We start from the raw sequence: 14,173 nt of genomic DNA, 5'->3' as shown, positions 1-14,173 counted from the left end.
CCCCGAGCCCCCGCGGGGGGGGGGCGGGGGGCGTTCCGCGGGGCTCTCCTCTCATTGGCTGCTCGGCGCCGTCAATCACCCAGCGCCGCCAGCCGGGGCCGCTCCTCTCGCCCTCGCCCCGCCCCCTCCCCCCTCCCTCCCTCCGCTCAACTCCGCTCGCTCCGCCAAGTTGCGCGGCCGCTGCCCGGCGGCTCCGGGGCTCAGGCGGCGGCACTCGCGGCGGCCCGGGACGGGGCGGGATGACGGCGGGGAGCTCCCGGCGGCGGCTGAAGGGGGAGAAGAAGGGGCGTGTGGAAGCGAGCGGCTGAAGCCCGGGGGAGAGCCCGGCCGATGACAGCGGGCTCGGCTGCAGGGGACGCGGAGCGAACGAGGCGGGAGCGGGGCAGCGGCGCCGCCGAGCCCGTCCCGCGGCGGGTCGCGCCGCGCCTGCCCTGAGGAGAAGCGGGACCCCGGGAGGGAAAGTTTGGCGCCCGCCCGCCCCCGCCCCGCCGGGCAAAGTTGCCTTTGGATTTGTTTGTTTGTTTTCCCTTTCCTTCTCCTCCTCTTCCCCCCCTTCCGCTCCCCCGCCGGCTCCGCGCGGGGAGGAAACGGCGAGGGAAGCAGGAACTGAGGAGCCACTCGGGAGCCTCCCCAGCGCCCGGCAGAGCCCGCTCCGCGCCTCTCCTCTCCCCGTCGGCGCGGCGTGCGAGGGCAGCCAAGACTTCGGAGGGGTTTTTTTTTTTTTTTTTTGGTGGTGATTTTTTTTTTTTTTTGGATTGTTTGTTTGTTGGTTTTAAGCCCCTTTCTTTTTTTGCCCGCCCGCTTCTCCTCCGGTCTAATATATGCTCGTGGAGAGCCGCCCCGCCGCCCAGCCATGTCGGCGGCCATCTCTGCGGCGGAGAAGGTGGATGGCTTCACGCGGAAATCGGTGCGCAAGGCGCAGAGGCAGAAGCGCTCGCAGGGCTCCTCGCAGTTCCGCAGCCAGGGCAGCCCCGTGGAGCTCTCGCCGCTGCCCCAGCTCAAAGGTACGAGCCCGCCCTCCTTCCCTGCCCTCCTTCCCTGCCCTCCGGGCTGCAGGTGCCGCTGCCGGCACCGCCTGCCCTGGCTTGGCCCCTTCCCCGCGCCCTCTGCCCTTTAGCCGTGTCCTCCCCTGCCCCCGATGCTTTCCAGGTAAGGGACCCCGCGGCAGGAATTCTGCTTCCTCTGCTCACATAAACCAGCGTCGCACAGGTTGGCTGTCGCTCGCTGTCCCGGGCACTGAGGCCACTAAGTCGCCACCCCCCTTTTCTGGCTAGTTCGTGTGCTTTTTTTTGAGGTCTTACCGAAGAAAATATAGACGGTAAGTTGAGTTCAGGAGGGCAAGGAATTGAGCGCTAAAACCTGGGAGCGATCGGTGGCTCCTCCCACGGGGGATTTTGCCAAGAGGAACTCTGTGCCCGTGCCATGGTATCCCGAGTTGCCGGAGAGAGTTTGCGTTTGGCTACTCGGTTCTTTCGCACCGCTTTCGGGACACTATTTGAATGGCGTTTTGGTGGTCTTCGGGAGTTGCCTCGGAGACCTTCTCCTGCACAGTGATGTATGAAAACGCTCCCAAGTGAATGAAAACTCTGGATGCTGAACTTAAGATAGGCAGCGAAGGTTTTATCCTCTGTACTGCAGCTAAACTCTAAGAAAGCTCAGTTCATTAGGTTACAAAAGTGAAACGAAGTTCATTGCAACCTTCTACAGCTTTAAACATCAGAATAGATTTACGTATGTTTTAAAAATTAGAAAAAGTACTTTTTAGGCAGAGAATACAAACTCGTTACTAAAGCATTTGTCAGGGACCTGAAAAATAAGGGAACCATTACCTTAATGTGACCCAGCATGTTAATTTTGCTCCCACCAGTTTTAAAGTCTTAAGGCTTTTGAAACTGCATCATACGATGGTGGGAAAAAAATATCTCTTATTTGTAGCAAATATCCGAAATCTGAATGAGATATGCCAAACTTTAAAAATATTCCTAGGTATTAAGTAATTTTTCTTTTTCAGTTTGCGTTTTGTGGCTTTTACAGTCATGTCTGTAGTATTTCAACACAGTCAGTTTTCCCTTCTGTTTGAGTGGCAGATATAAGTGAATCATAAATATGGGTCTTAGCAGAAATATTATTAAATACAGATAAGCTTGGGCAGGGGAGTAACAAGGACAGGGTTGTTTGTTTGGGTTTTTCACACGTTTATTGCAGCAGCTTTCAGTGTTAGTTTTAACAACAGCAAGGGATGTTCTTGCTGCTTGTTTTGGGCTTTCATTTCTGTATGAAGTTGTGTCTTGTCCTGGTGCACTAGTTTGATTCGAGGGATTTATAACCAGGATAATTTGTTTGAAATCAAGATTTGGTTTCTGCTGTTCACGTACTGTTTAGACAGTGTATTTTCCTCGGAGATCACTTTTAGAAAACCACACTTGAGACCTTGTAAAGGCACTTGGTAAGTATTACACATAGGTGGCAGACTTCAGAAAGTTTGAGTCCTGACCCAGCAAACAGTTAAACATATATGCTTTATTCAGGGAGTAATTCCAGCTTAAATCAGCAAAATGTCCAAGTTTACGTTCTTTGCTGAGCTGGGATTTTAATATTAAATTTTTACCTCTGTGTTATTAAGTCTTGTAGTTTTGTGAGTGTGGTTTTACAGCTTTTTACTTATAACACAGAAATTTTGTATGGCATCAGCAGCTCAGATGTTTGGAAGTTTGAGGCCGTAAACCAGCAGAGGAATTTCTTCAGTTATGTGGGATTTTATAGTAGTTTGAATTTCCTTATTGCCTTAAGTTCTTAAAGGAAAATCCCATCTGTGATTCAAATGTAAAGACTTACCCTATAGACCTGCTTCAGAACAAAAGATGTGGGCAAAATATACTCTTATGAACTGTAGTGTCCCAGCTAGGCAGTTTGCAGAAAGTCCTCCATTTTGCAGCACTCCTCTGCATGTTTTTCTCCCTTGGGTATGTGATGTTAGATTTGTCCTGAACGTAGCTGTGGACATATGATAGTTTCTTTCCACCTGCTTGATGTTCCCTCTCTCCCTTTCTCTCTTAAACCTCTCTGGATCCCAAAACCAAAAAAGGTTCTAGAAAGAGTTTGCTCTCTCTGTAAATGTGTCATTTTGTGTAACTTTTTGTTCTAATTACTTACATCTTGGGAAGATGCAGCTTTGCTTTATTCTTTGAAGTGAATATGGGAATCAGTATTAGCTGTGATGCTGCCAGTGTAGTATCATCTACGGAATCGCCAGCCAGAGTACCTAGGGAGGGGCTGAAAAAGGAAAGCACAGTCATTATACTGATGCCTACGGGTGCTCAGCATACACTTAAGTAGACATTTTGAATAAGACATTTTGCTTTTACAGATCTCTTCAAATAAATGGCTAAATCTGAGGTGTTTCAAACCTCTGTTGGGAGAAAAATAGTGTTTTTTAGATGAAAAAGCAGCTTGGTATTATGCTACTGTAAATATTTCATCTTGTTTATAGTACTGACTTGTTTCATCAAAAATATGCTAAAGTAAGTATAAACAGTGTTCTAAAATTCCCCAGTAGATTTGTCAGACTGGCCTAAAACACTTGCATCTATTGTACTGGGGAAAGAGATGGTCTAGAACAAAAATGAAAGCTACCCATCCACTTCAGGAAGTACCTTCTTGGGTGTAGAGAGTGTTGTGGGGTTTTTCCTTTTCTCTAGGGACTGTTTTGTTTGCCATTGAAATGGTCACATCAGGTTGTGTAACACACTTGCAGAGTTGTGTTGTTTCAAAGGCTTTAGATAGATAATCTTAAAAGTACCTATTTCTGGAGTTAATTGTGCTGCTGCTGTGCATTACCAAAATTCCATCATTTGGCTGTGTATTCCTTCTGGCAGTGATACAGTAGATTTGTTACTAGTGGGTAACAGTCCCACTTAGTACCCAATTAGTAGGTACTCTTCCCTCGGAGGTGTTGTTGGGGGAGTGAGATTGAGAGGAGGGGAAGTAACGTTGTGTGTTGTCATCAACCTTCAGCTTATTTTTGTGTGTGATGATATCTTTTCTTTTTAGATAGAAACTCAACAAACTCAGGATGTTCAAAATAAATTAGTAATGTGTTCTTCAGTTAATTTAGCAGGTTTTCTCAAGTGTTTGTTATTCAGGAGAATAACATTTTACTGTATTATTTAAAAACTGAAAAAGAAATACTGGAGACACAGTGACTGTATTTAAAACAAAAAAAAAAAAGGTTGTTAAATCTGTTAGAAGTTGAAGTTGGTTTTTTTTCCCCATCTCCCTTTTCATTTTGTTACCTTTAAGTCTACATAATATAAATATTTTTAAGAATCTGCAGCCAAAATAACATGCTGGTTAACAGTGGGATTTTATCACTTTATGGACAATTTTGAGAGTACTGAGTTTAAAGAAGTCTGGCAAAGGAAGTGTTATTTTAAATGTCTTAAGAAGTGGTGATTGTCTCAATAGAAGGTTGTTTCAACAGGCTGCGATAGAATCTGCAGTTACCTTTGTTTTTGAAAAAGAGATATAACTTGACCTTGGAACCTGATCTGACTCTTTACAATAGATGTAGTACTTGTCTCTGTCATTTTTGGTTGAAGAAGCATGTAAAAATACAGGTGGAAAGTGGTTTATTTAATACAGTTAATATGGTCTGTCAGGTTGTAAAGCAAATAGATCTTTTCCTTTTGTTTTTTTCCCCCCCTGTGTACCAAACATGTCAACTGCAGCTGGGAAGAATAAACATTTTCTGCTGCCTTTCTGTGACTTTCTCAATAGTGAATATCCATTTGGGAAGATGCATATCACTGCAGGCATTTTTCCTGTATCATGCTCAGAGAATAAATACGTGAAAATAAATTGTTAGTATTCACTTCCAAATTAAGTTGTCTCCCCACAGAGAAAACTCTGACCTCTACAGCAGAAGAACTGGAAAGAAGAACAGAAATCTTTTAGCCTTAGGCTAACAAGAGTTGTAATGATCTCTGTGGGGCTGAGAGTTGTGGAGGTGAAGTATACTGGAATAAGGCATTTCCAAGAAGACCTTCCAGTGTGTAGTTTCAGCATTCAAATACAGGGTGTAAAATAGGCGTTAACTGTAGTATTTTTCTTTACTTAAACCCTTGAGAGAGAGAGCTCAGGTTTGACTGAAAACCAATTGCCATGTTCCTGTACTTTTGTGGAAATGTTACAGGAAGGCCTAATAAGCGTATGGGTAAAACTTTTATGTTCATTAATCTGTGAGGATCAGTTCAAACCTTAAACTCTGAGTTTTGAGTCCCATAGCCTATGCTTCAGTGACAAAAATAAGTGAAATTAAAAACAGCTGAGAGGAATTTTCTTCTTCTGTTAAGTTGCCTTTGTTCCCTAAAGGAAAATGTGCTTTAAAATTTTAGAATGGTTTACTTTTACTACAGCCTTAATAAATATTTGTAAGTGAAATGAGTTTTCTGTCTCAGACTTGCACTTTTTTTTTTTTTATCCCTCATGAGTCATTGTTATTTCCTCTTCTGTAGTCCCCCATCCTCTACGTTTTGTATTCAACATCCCTTGCAACTGCAATCAACTTGGATGAGTTTTTCCTTGAGAGTGAATCTGTATTGAAAATGAAGAATAAGGATGTTCTGTGAGGAATTTAGGTTTAACTCTTATGTGTAATCTCAGCAGAGTGTACTATAAAATAGTCAAAACTTCCTTTTTAGTGGAGGTACAATCTTGAGAAATAAAGAACCTATAATAGATAAAAAAGCTTTAGTAGTCCCATGAAAAACGAGCTGTTTGAATTTTTTTCTATATTAAGGAACTGTTCCTAGTTTATGGAGTGGAACATTTTAGTCTTTAATTCTTAACAAATTGACCTTTTTTTATCCATAGACTTGAATTTTTGGTCTTGGAATATACTTCCATCAAGAACAACTCCTAAATATAGAGCCTATTGACAGTCTTCACATGAACTTTTCTATTTAAATCTTTCACATCTTCTGTGTGCCAGCTTAGTATCAGATTTCTTTTTCCATAATCATTGCTTTCTAGCTTAGTCAGATAGTAGTTTTGCATGTGCTGAGTTTAGTGTTAGCTACTGCAGGAAATACAAATGGAATTAGTTATTGGTCCAGGCTGTCTGATCAAAAGATGATTACTTCAATCTGCAGATTTTTTTTTTAATATCTGTCTATCTTAAAATCATTCAGTGCTTCTGAAAAGGTATCGTATCAACAGTTCTGGAGAGATTAATACTCTGTTTAAGCACCAAGGGGGATATGTATTGCGTTCTGATGAAAAAAGACACTTCCATTGAGAAGGCCATAAAATTCAGCTTCTGTACCATTGTCATACTGAGTCTGGCTTTAATCTAACAGGCTAAAATTACTGTTCCATAGCAGCACGTGGATTTTGAAGGTTGGACCTGCAGATAAATTAGACTAATAGGTAGTAAATAACATCTCTTTTATAAGACTCCCTTGGCAAAATGCTCTGCTCGAAACTAGACAGTGACAGCTTCTTTTTAATGCCTGAATCATTGTTTTTATCAGACAATCGCTGAACTAGTTTCTGTCATGAACAGTGAAGTATCTCTACAAGATGCTTATTTCATAGTATACGTCTGACTTAAAAGCAGAACTCATCATAGTTAAGGTTGCCTAGTTTTCCTTCACAAGACCTTATTCTCAGCTGCTTACAACATTGCTGAACTGTTTGTACTGAAGTTTTCCATGCCAAGTATGGACAGTTTTATTTGGAACTGTTCCTCAGGCTAATTTTCTTCATTTCAGCAAAAAACAGTTCAAACTGCTTCTAAGACTAGAGGAAAAATAAATTGTATATTGTTGGTATTAAAAAAGAAAAAAATCTAATTTGGTCCAGATTCTTCTTTGGTCCAGTTCTAGCTGTTGCAGCTCAGCACCAAGACTGATGAGTTAGTATTTACTATGCTGTTACATACAGATCTTTCAGGATGTGCTGTGCTGCTCCCATCTGCCTTGCTCTGTGAAGCTGCTGTATGTGGTTTTCTTCGGGTTTCTTGTCTGCAGCACTGCTAGGCACAGCAGCTCTGCCCATGGAAAACTTGTAGTTGTCTATAAGCAAGAGCCCAGAAATACATTATAGGTGAGGGGATAGTATGGAATTGGGGGGCTGATTAGAGAAGCTTGAGCAGGAAAAAAGGGCAGAAGCCATCTCCTCTCCAGTGGCTGCAGTGAGCTCAGTGTCGGGAGTCTCAACAATCCTGTCAACTGTGAAAATTACTGGAAATGTTTCTTGTTATATTCCCTTCTAATTTCTTCACAGCTTTTCATCGCAACCTTGGATTTTTTGAACTTCCTGTGATCTTCCTGAAACTTCACAGGCTTAGGGGTTTTTTTTCTGTACATCAGGAATTGATTGCAGATGAGTTGGTTCATCAAAAATGAGTCTTTTCTTGAGGTTTAAAATTGAGGAGAGCATAACTTTGTGGCTGTGATTAGAGCGTGAAATGCACTTTCAGTCATTGTGTTTAGTTGTACTGCTTCTGGCTGCTACACTTTTGGGGATGAGGTTGGCAAGTGAAGCTGGGAAAGACTGGTGAAATGTACGTGCAGGATACTAGGGCTCAGTGTTTAAGGGTAAGAAGGCTATGGGAAGAAACAGCAGCCTGATCAGAATTTAGCAGACCTGTAGCCTGCTAAAATAGTAGCTTGTGTTGCTGCAATGGATATGGCGAAAAAAGGCTATAGATTAAAAAATAAAAATCGTGCTGTTATGTTGCCTGGGTACCACTGGGAAAAGGTTTCTGTCTCATTCTCATTCATCTCTTTGCCATTGCTTTTCTTGACCTTACCAAGCAAAGCTTTGGTGACATTGGTGGGTTTTGTCACCTTTGATATAATAGGGTTCAGAAGAAAAATACAAATCTTGCTGTGGAGTTGGGAGGTCAAAGTGCGAGTAAAAGCAAAAAAGTGTACTTGCACATGTATATTCAAGAACACTGCTGCAAAAGGAAGATGTTGTAATTCTAGGAAGTGATTTTTAAACACAGAGAATTTAAAAGACATTTAAGTTACTCCCTGCCATAACAGGAGAACTTTCCATATGTTATGAGTTTCACATTACTGATTAAAAGTTTATATCTGAGACGATCACACACTTGGAGACTTGACAAGCTGTGGGTAGCAGGCATGAAAGCAGCATGGTAGGTTTTCTCAGAACTGAAAGAGCAGGTGGGGTGAGCAAGTTTAGGGAAGGACAGTATAGATTGGGCCATAAAGGCTGATCTGAAGAAGAGCAGGAATAAAAAGTTACAGCAGTGTCTGAGTATGAAGGGGTAAACAGCTTTATTTTTGCTGTAGTTGTATTTGAGAATTAACAGAGTGCATCACTGCATAAATAAATAAAGTAACCCATTAAATCACTTCTAAAAGTTAATTTCTGTAGATGGTTGGTCCTTTTAAAAATAACACAATTTTAATTATATTACTTTCTTCCCAAGTAAAATTTTATAGGAAAGTGTAGGGAAATGGGTTTAAAAAGAAAAGTTCTAATTTAATGTAATAGTGTAAAACTTTTCAAAAGTGTATCCTGTTTTCTATTAAAAATTCTATGCTTACTTAAAATATGGCCTACATAAAAGACTGAAGTCTTGCTAACAGCATAAGTTTTGGTTCCACATGGATGTAACAGCAACAAATGAGAACTTAACTTTGAGTTTGAATTATGTATGTGAAGTAAGTTTGTGTATTTCAGCATCACCGGATTCTGTAGAAAAGCAGTAATTTTATTTTGAGAAGACGAATTAAGGTGCAAATGTCAGAACCCTCTTGAGAGGCACAAGCTTGGTCCCACTATAAAGTCAGGAAGGACACAATTTGGTAATTCATCTCTGTGTATATTCCCTTAAGAGAAAGAAGCAGGATCAAAATAAACCCAGTACATGAAAATGGTGTAAATTTAGTTTAAAAATAGCTAAGAGATTTTGCCAAAAGGGAATATGCGTAAATGTAGGATCCCTCATTACTAAATACTTGATGTTTACAGTTTTTGATAGAACATAGCTGCTCGAGCATGGTTAAAATTGATGAAGAAGTAGCTCAACCTTTTACTTACGTGGCTAAGTGTTTAATTAAAGTGGAATAGGCAAAGAGATCCTGCAAGAGCTCGAATATTTGTCTGCTCAGGATGATCTGTTCTCAGTCAAGTTGGTGGGAGTTTGATCACTAACGGCAGCAAAACCAGAATTTCACCTGTGTTTCCTGTCTAATTTAATCATAGTTCTTCCTATTGTAGCATTATTATAAAGTATCTCATATTATTTATCTGAGAAGACTGAAAAGTAAGAAACATTGGTTCAGCCAATTCGTAAACTATCTATTTATCCAAGGAATTATATCCAATACTTGTAACTTCCACATGGATTTACGAAGGGATTCAAGGGGAGAAGTGGTTTTTCCTTCCCTTTTGAAAAGCTAGATTGAATGTTTCCTCTTGCACATATTTCCTATTAAATTACTCCCCTATACATCTCCTTCACATTTAAAATAGCTAAGTGCTAAATTAAAGGCAAAATGAGTTTCTGTACTTCTGCAAAATGTTTAACAGCTACCCCTTGGTTTCAAATAAAAGCTGTTTTTATATTGCACTGAGCACAAATATTGCCATGTGAAAATTACATGGGTGTTCCTTCAGTTTCTGGGAAAACATAAACAAACTTGATTTGTAATGTTGACTTGCGTGTTCTAGTGCGATGTCAAACTGGAGCAACTTCATCTTACTTAAAATTAATTTTATACTTGCATAAGGTGAGGAAATGATTGGGGAAGAATGCAAGTTAATAGATTTTTAATCTTAATAATATCACCTACTTCATTATTAACACTTAGTAATTATAAACTGCTGTAATTTCAGTCACATGTGAGTTTTGCTGTTGACTTTACATTAAGGGAACTTAATAAAATTCTGTTTACTTAAGTTCTGTTTAATATCCAGTTCTGTTTAATATCTTTATCGATGATTCAGATGAGGGGATTGAGTCCACCATCAGCAAATTTGCAGATGATGCCAAGTTGGGGGGGAGTGTCGATCAGCTGGAAGGCAGGAGGGCTCTGCAGAGGGACTGGGATAGGTTGGAGAGTTGGGCTGGTTCCAACGGGATGAGGTTCAACAAGGCCAAGTGCCGGGTCCTGCACTTTGGCCACAACAACCCCCTGCAGTGCTACAGGCTGGGGACAGAGTGGCTGGAGAGCAGCCAGGCAGAAAGGGATCTGGGAGTTTGGATTGACAGGAAACTGAACATGAGCCAGCAGTGTGCCCAGGTGGCCAAGAAGGCCAATGGCATCCTGGCCTGGATCAGGAACAGTGTGGCCAGCAGGTCCAGGGAAGCGATTCTTCCTCTGTACTCAGCACTGGTGAGGCCACACCTTGAGTGCTGTGTCCAGTTCTGGGCCCCTCAGTTAAGGAAGGATATTGAGGTGCTGGAGCAGGTCCAGAGAAGAGCAACAAGGCTGGTGAAGGGACTCGAGCACAGGTCCTATGAGGAGAGGCTGAGGGAGCTGGGGTTGTTCAGCCTGGAGAAGAGGAGGCTCAGGGGAGACCTCATCACTCTCTACAACTCCCTGAAAGGAGGTTGTAGCCAGGTGGGGGTTGGTCTCTTCTCCCAGGCAGCTATCAGGAAGATGAGAGGGCATGGTCTTAAGCTGTGCCAGGGAGGTTTAGGTTGGATATTAGGAAGAAATTCTTTACAGAGAGGGTAATCAGCCATTGGAGTGGGCTGCCCAGGGAAGTGGTGGATTCTCCGTCCCTGAAGGTTTTTAAATGAGACTGGATGTGGCACTTAGTGCCATGGTCTAGTAACTGCAGCAGGGTTGGATCAAGGGTTGGACTTGATGATCTCAGAGATCCCTTCCAACCTGGCTGATTCTATGATTCTATGAAAATTGTAAATACAATTTCTGTGCTTTCAAACTTAGAAAGTTTGGTTTCATAGCAGAGAGCTCAAGTTCCTATGAATCAAAAATGTTTTTAGTGCAGCCCTGTGTAATGGGTATTAAGCTGAGCCTGGCACACAGCTTTTGTCACCTGCTTTTCATCTCTCTTTACTCCCTGGTAATGTAGGTGCAGAGCACTACAGCTAATGTGAGGTAAAATAGGGAGCAGAGCTGCTCAGGTTATTCTTCTTAGCAGGTTAGTTGTGAAATGCTTCCTTGAGTCCTCCTTGTCACAAACTGAAGGGTGATATTACATCTTCAAAATTACGTGCAACAATCCAAAATTTTGTTGAACTCTTACACTTTGGATAGTGTATTCCTTAAGGGTAAGTGCTTCCACTGGGGAAAAGTACAATTAACAGTTTGTGTCAGGAACATGGAGCATCGTACCGATTGTCCTTTCTGATCTTTTTGATTCGACAGTCTCAGAAGCTTGGTGTGTTGTCTCTTCCCATTTTTGTAGGGTCTCTTGGGTCTTGCTGGTGGTGAATTTTCCTGGCACAGGAGTGAGGTAGCAGGAGCAAGTTGCCGTGTGCCAGCCTCTCTGGGTGCCTTCACCTTGTGGCTAATACAATGTATGTAACCTGAGTTAGACTTTAAAGAGAGACCTTTTTACATACTCAGGGCTTTGACTGACTTATGCCTTCTTGTTAGGAGGATTTCTTGAAAGCATCTCTGCTTTACCATAACACAAACCTTTGTTGCATTTCAGTATAACAAAAGCTATTTAGGAGTTGTCTTTTCTGTTTTGGGAAAACAGTTTTAATTCTTTGTGTTAACTTCTGTAATTTTAAGTTAAAGTTTGCCATCCATCTGATATTCACATCTTCTGAGACACAATTTCCCATTCAAGACATAAATTACTCTCCCCTTTTCCCAGTTTGATGACTTGGCTGTGCATCTTAATTCTGTGCTAGGATTTATCGACCTTAAATTTAGCAGTATCTTCCTTAAAGAGTCAGGGTTCCTAATTTAAATTAATTTTAAGATCACTGTTACTTATTAATCATGAGCTATTCCACCTTCGTCAGGCCAGTGAAATGATTATTTGGGCTAATGCCTTGCATGCAGGAGAGAATGGCGAGCTCTTAGAGGCTCTGGATATATTCAGAATAGGCCTGCTGTGGCATGTGATCAGTCACTGAAACTGCTTGATGGGTTTTAAATGAAGACAGCAAATACAGTTGCAGTGTATGCCAAAAACGTAAGTGAATGCTTTGGGGAGCTTGTTTCCTATACAAGAGGAGTAGGGGGTAATTGTTTTGGTAGTAAGGTAATTGCTTTTTGAAAACATGCTTCAGCTGTGTAAGAAGTGAAACTTATTTGCCTATTCTGGTAAATATAGTATCTCTCTGAACAAAACTTCATATGGTTGACCATATGCAAATTGCCCAACTTCTCAGTACTTTCAAAAGCAGCATTGATTCAACTGTGTCAAGTCCCTGGACAAAATTTCTTTTCTGTTTTTCTTTATAATTGTTGTTGCATGGAGCTGAATTTCAGTTAGATTCTGAACTGCTGGTATCCTCTTGAGGAAACCTTCGTATTGTTCAGGTTGTATGCTTTGTTCAGGGTGACTTTAGGGTGTTTTTTGTCCCTGTTTCAATGGTGGGTATGCTTGGTGAGTCTTTTTTTGTTTGTTTAAAGAATCAGTGGTGGTTAATTCTCCTTTTTGAGGAATTATGGTAGAAATTAAGTGAATTGTGGCAGGCCTGGTTTCTAGAGTCTTGCTATCTAACATTTTAAGGACCAAGAGGATAATTTCTATTACTTTTTGCATCTGACTGCGTGTTGTCTTCTGTAATTAGACAGTAGGAAATAGGGCTATTAATATGAAAGCATTTCAGCAGGGTACTTTTTTACTGTCTGAAGTGTCTTGGCCAAATCAAAACTTAATTAAAATCAAGGAATTTAACATGGTAGTAGCTGGAGACTCTTAACTATATGAGATTGTTTGTACTGTCTTCCAAGCTTTCTTATAATCTAGATAAGACACTTGCAGTTTATTATCATTGCAAGAAGTCATGTCACAGAATTTGTGACAGATGTTGTTAGATCAGCATGGGCTTTTCAGATTTTCTGGACTGATTTGTTGAGGTCAACTGCTGGCCATGTGGAGCAGCAGATGAGACTCTCTGAACAAACAATATCTGTTATTGGATGTGAGATGGCTTTCCAGGAGTACTTTTATTAAGTGACTTCAAAATTATCCATAGCCTAGACTTGTAACTAACTCTGTAAACCACAATGCAGTGTGTGAATAAAATTCACTGTTGATTGTTATTGTCATCTAATATGTGAATTCTTTTTCTTCCTTCACTGGCATGTATCCCAAAACTGATCTTAAATCCAGAATATTCTAATAAGCAAAACTTATGATTTTTTTTTCAGCTATTTCAAAAGAAAACAGATATTTACTTGGATGATGGTATGATTTTTAGGTGGGTGTTTTTGCCACTTTGAATTTGACTTTGCATAATTGATGGGAGAAGGGTGTATGTTGACTTGGGTGAAATGTGTGCTGTAGGGGTAGTTGAGCAAGTAGGGTACCACTGTGTTTTGAAGTATGGTTTATGTGGATGTTTCAGTGCAAGTCTTGCCTGATGACCATCTGCAGAATAGTCTACCTAAACATGGAAGTACAGGAGAAGCTCAGCTTGTTATCTTGATTGCACCTTTGCAGACTTTCTGATTTCTGAAATGAAGAGGTTAAGTGTATGAGCCCACAGGTCCTAGACAGGATTGACTAATGTGCCTTCTGTACCTTTAATTCTGTGCCAGGTATTTTTTTTTTTTAAATCTCCTATAGGTAGTATAAATTTCCTTTCAAAAGTGATTGAAAATACCATTTTACTTCATTGTCTTCCAAACCTTCTCTAGTGAACAAACCTACTATTGTATAAGGACTGGTTAACTTTAAAGATGCATAAGGTTGCTCTATCTGAGTCCCTTATCTGTCCTGGAAAGTCAGATCTCTGTTTACTGATGACATGCAAAAGAACTTAGCTCCTTCCAGAGTCCCAGCAACAGCTCTAGATTTTGGGGTAACAAGTAATTTGAAAATGCATGCTGTTGAACCCAGAATGGAGGGGGAAGAGGAAAAACCTACAATCCTTGTCTCCTAAATAATGGTACTTATTCCTAAGGGTAACAGAGGTTTTTTTCTCTGTGGAAAAGCTGATGAAAAGATTCCTTGGATGCCTAAAGTGCTGCACGAGTGC

The 14,173-nt window shown here is 41.1% G+C and overlaps 1 protein-coding gene across 1 annotated transcript in view; it reads left to right on the top strand.

The window, feature by feature from the left end:
- The first annotated feature begins 230 nt into the window (after window positions 1-230).
- PPP2R5A (protein phosphatase 2 regulatory subunit B'alpha) overlaps window positions 231-14,173 on the top strand; it is a 44,372-nt gene continuing 30,429 nt past the window's right edge. Inside the window, exon 1 of the mRNA XM_027641585.1 lies at window positions 231-1,004. Coding sequence (XP_027497386.1) covers window positions 854-1,004 — 151 coding nt within the window. The 5' untranslated portion in view covers window positions 231-853. The remainder of the gene's footprint in view (window positions 1,005-14,173) is intronic.

Source organism: Corapipo altera, unplaced genomic scaffold, assembly GCF_003945725.1.
Source record: "Corapipo altera isolate COAL_440 unplaced genomic scaffold, ASM394572v1 48b, whole genome shotgun sequence".
Lineage (NCBI taxonomy): Eukaryota > Metazoa > Chordata > Aves > Passeriformes > Pipridae > Corapipo > Corapipo altera.
This window is presented reverse-complemented; position numbering and strand designations above follow the sequence as displayed.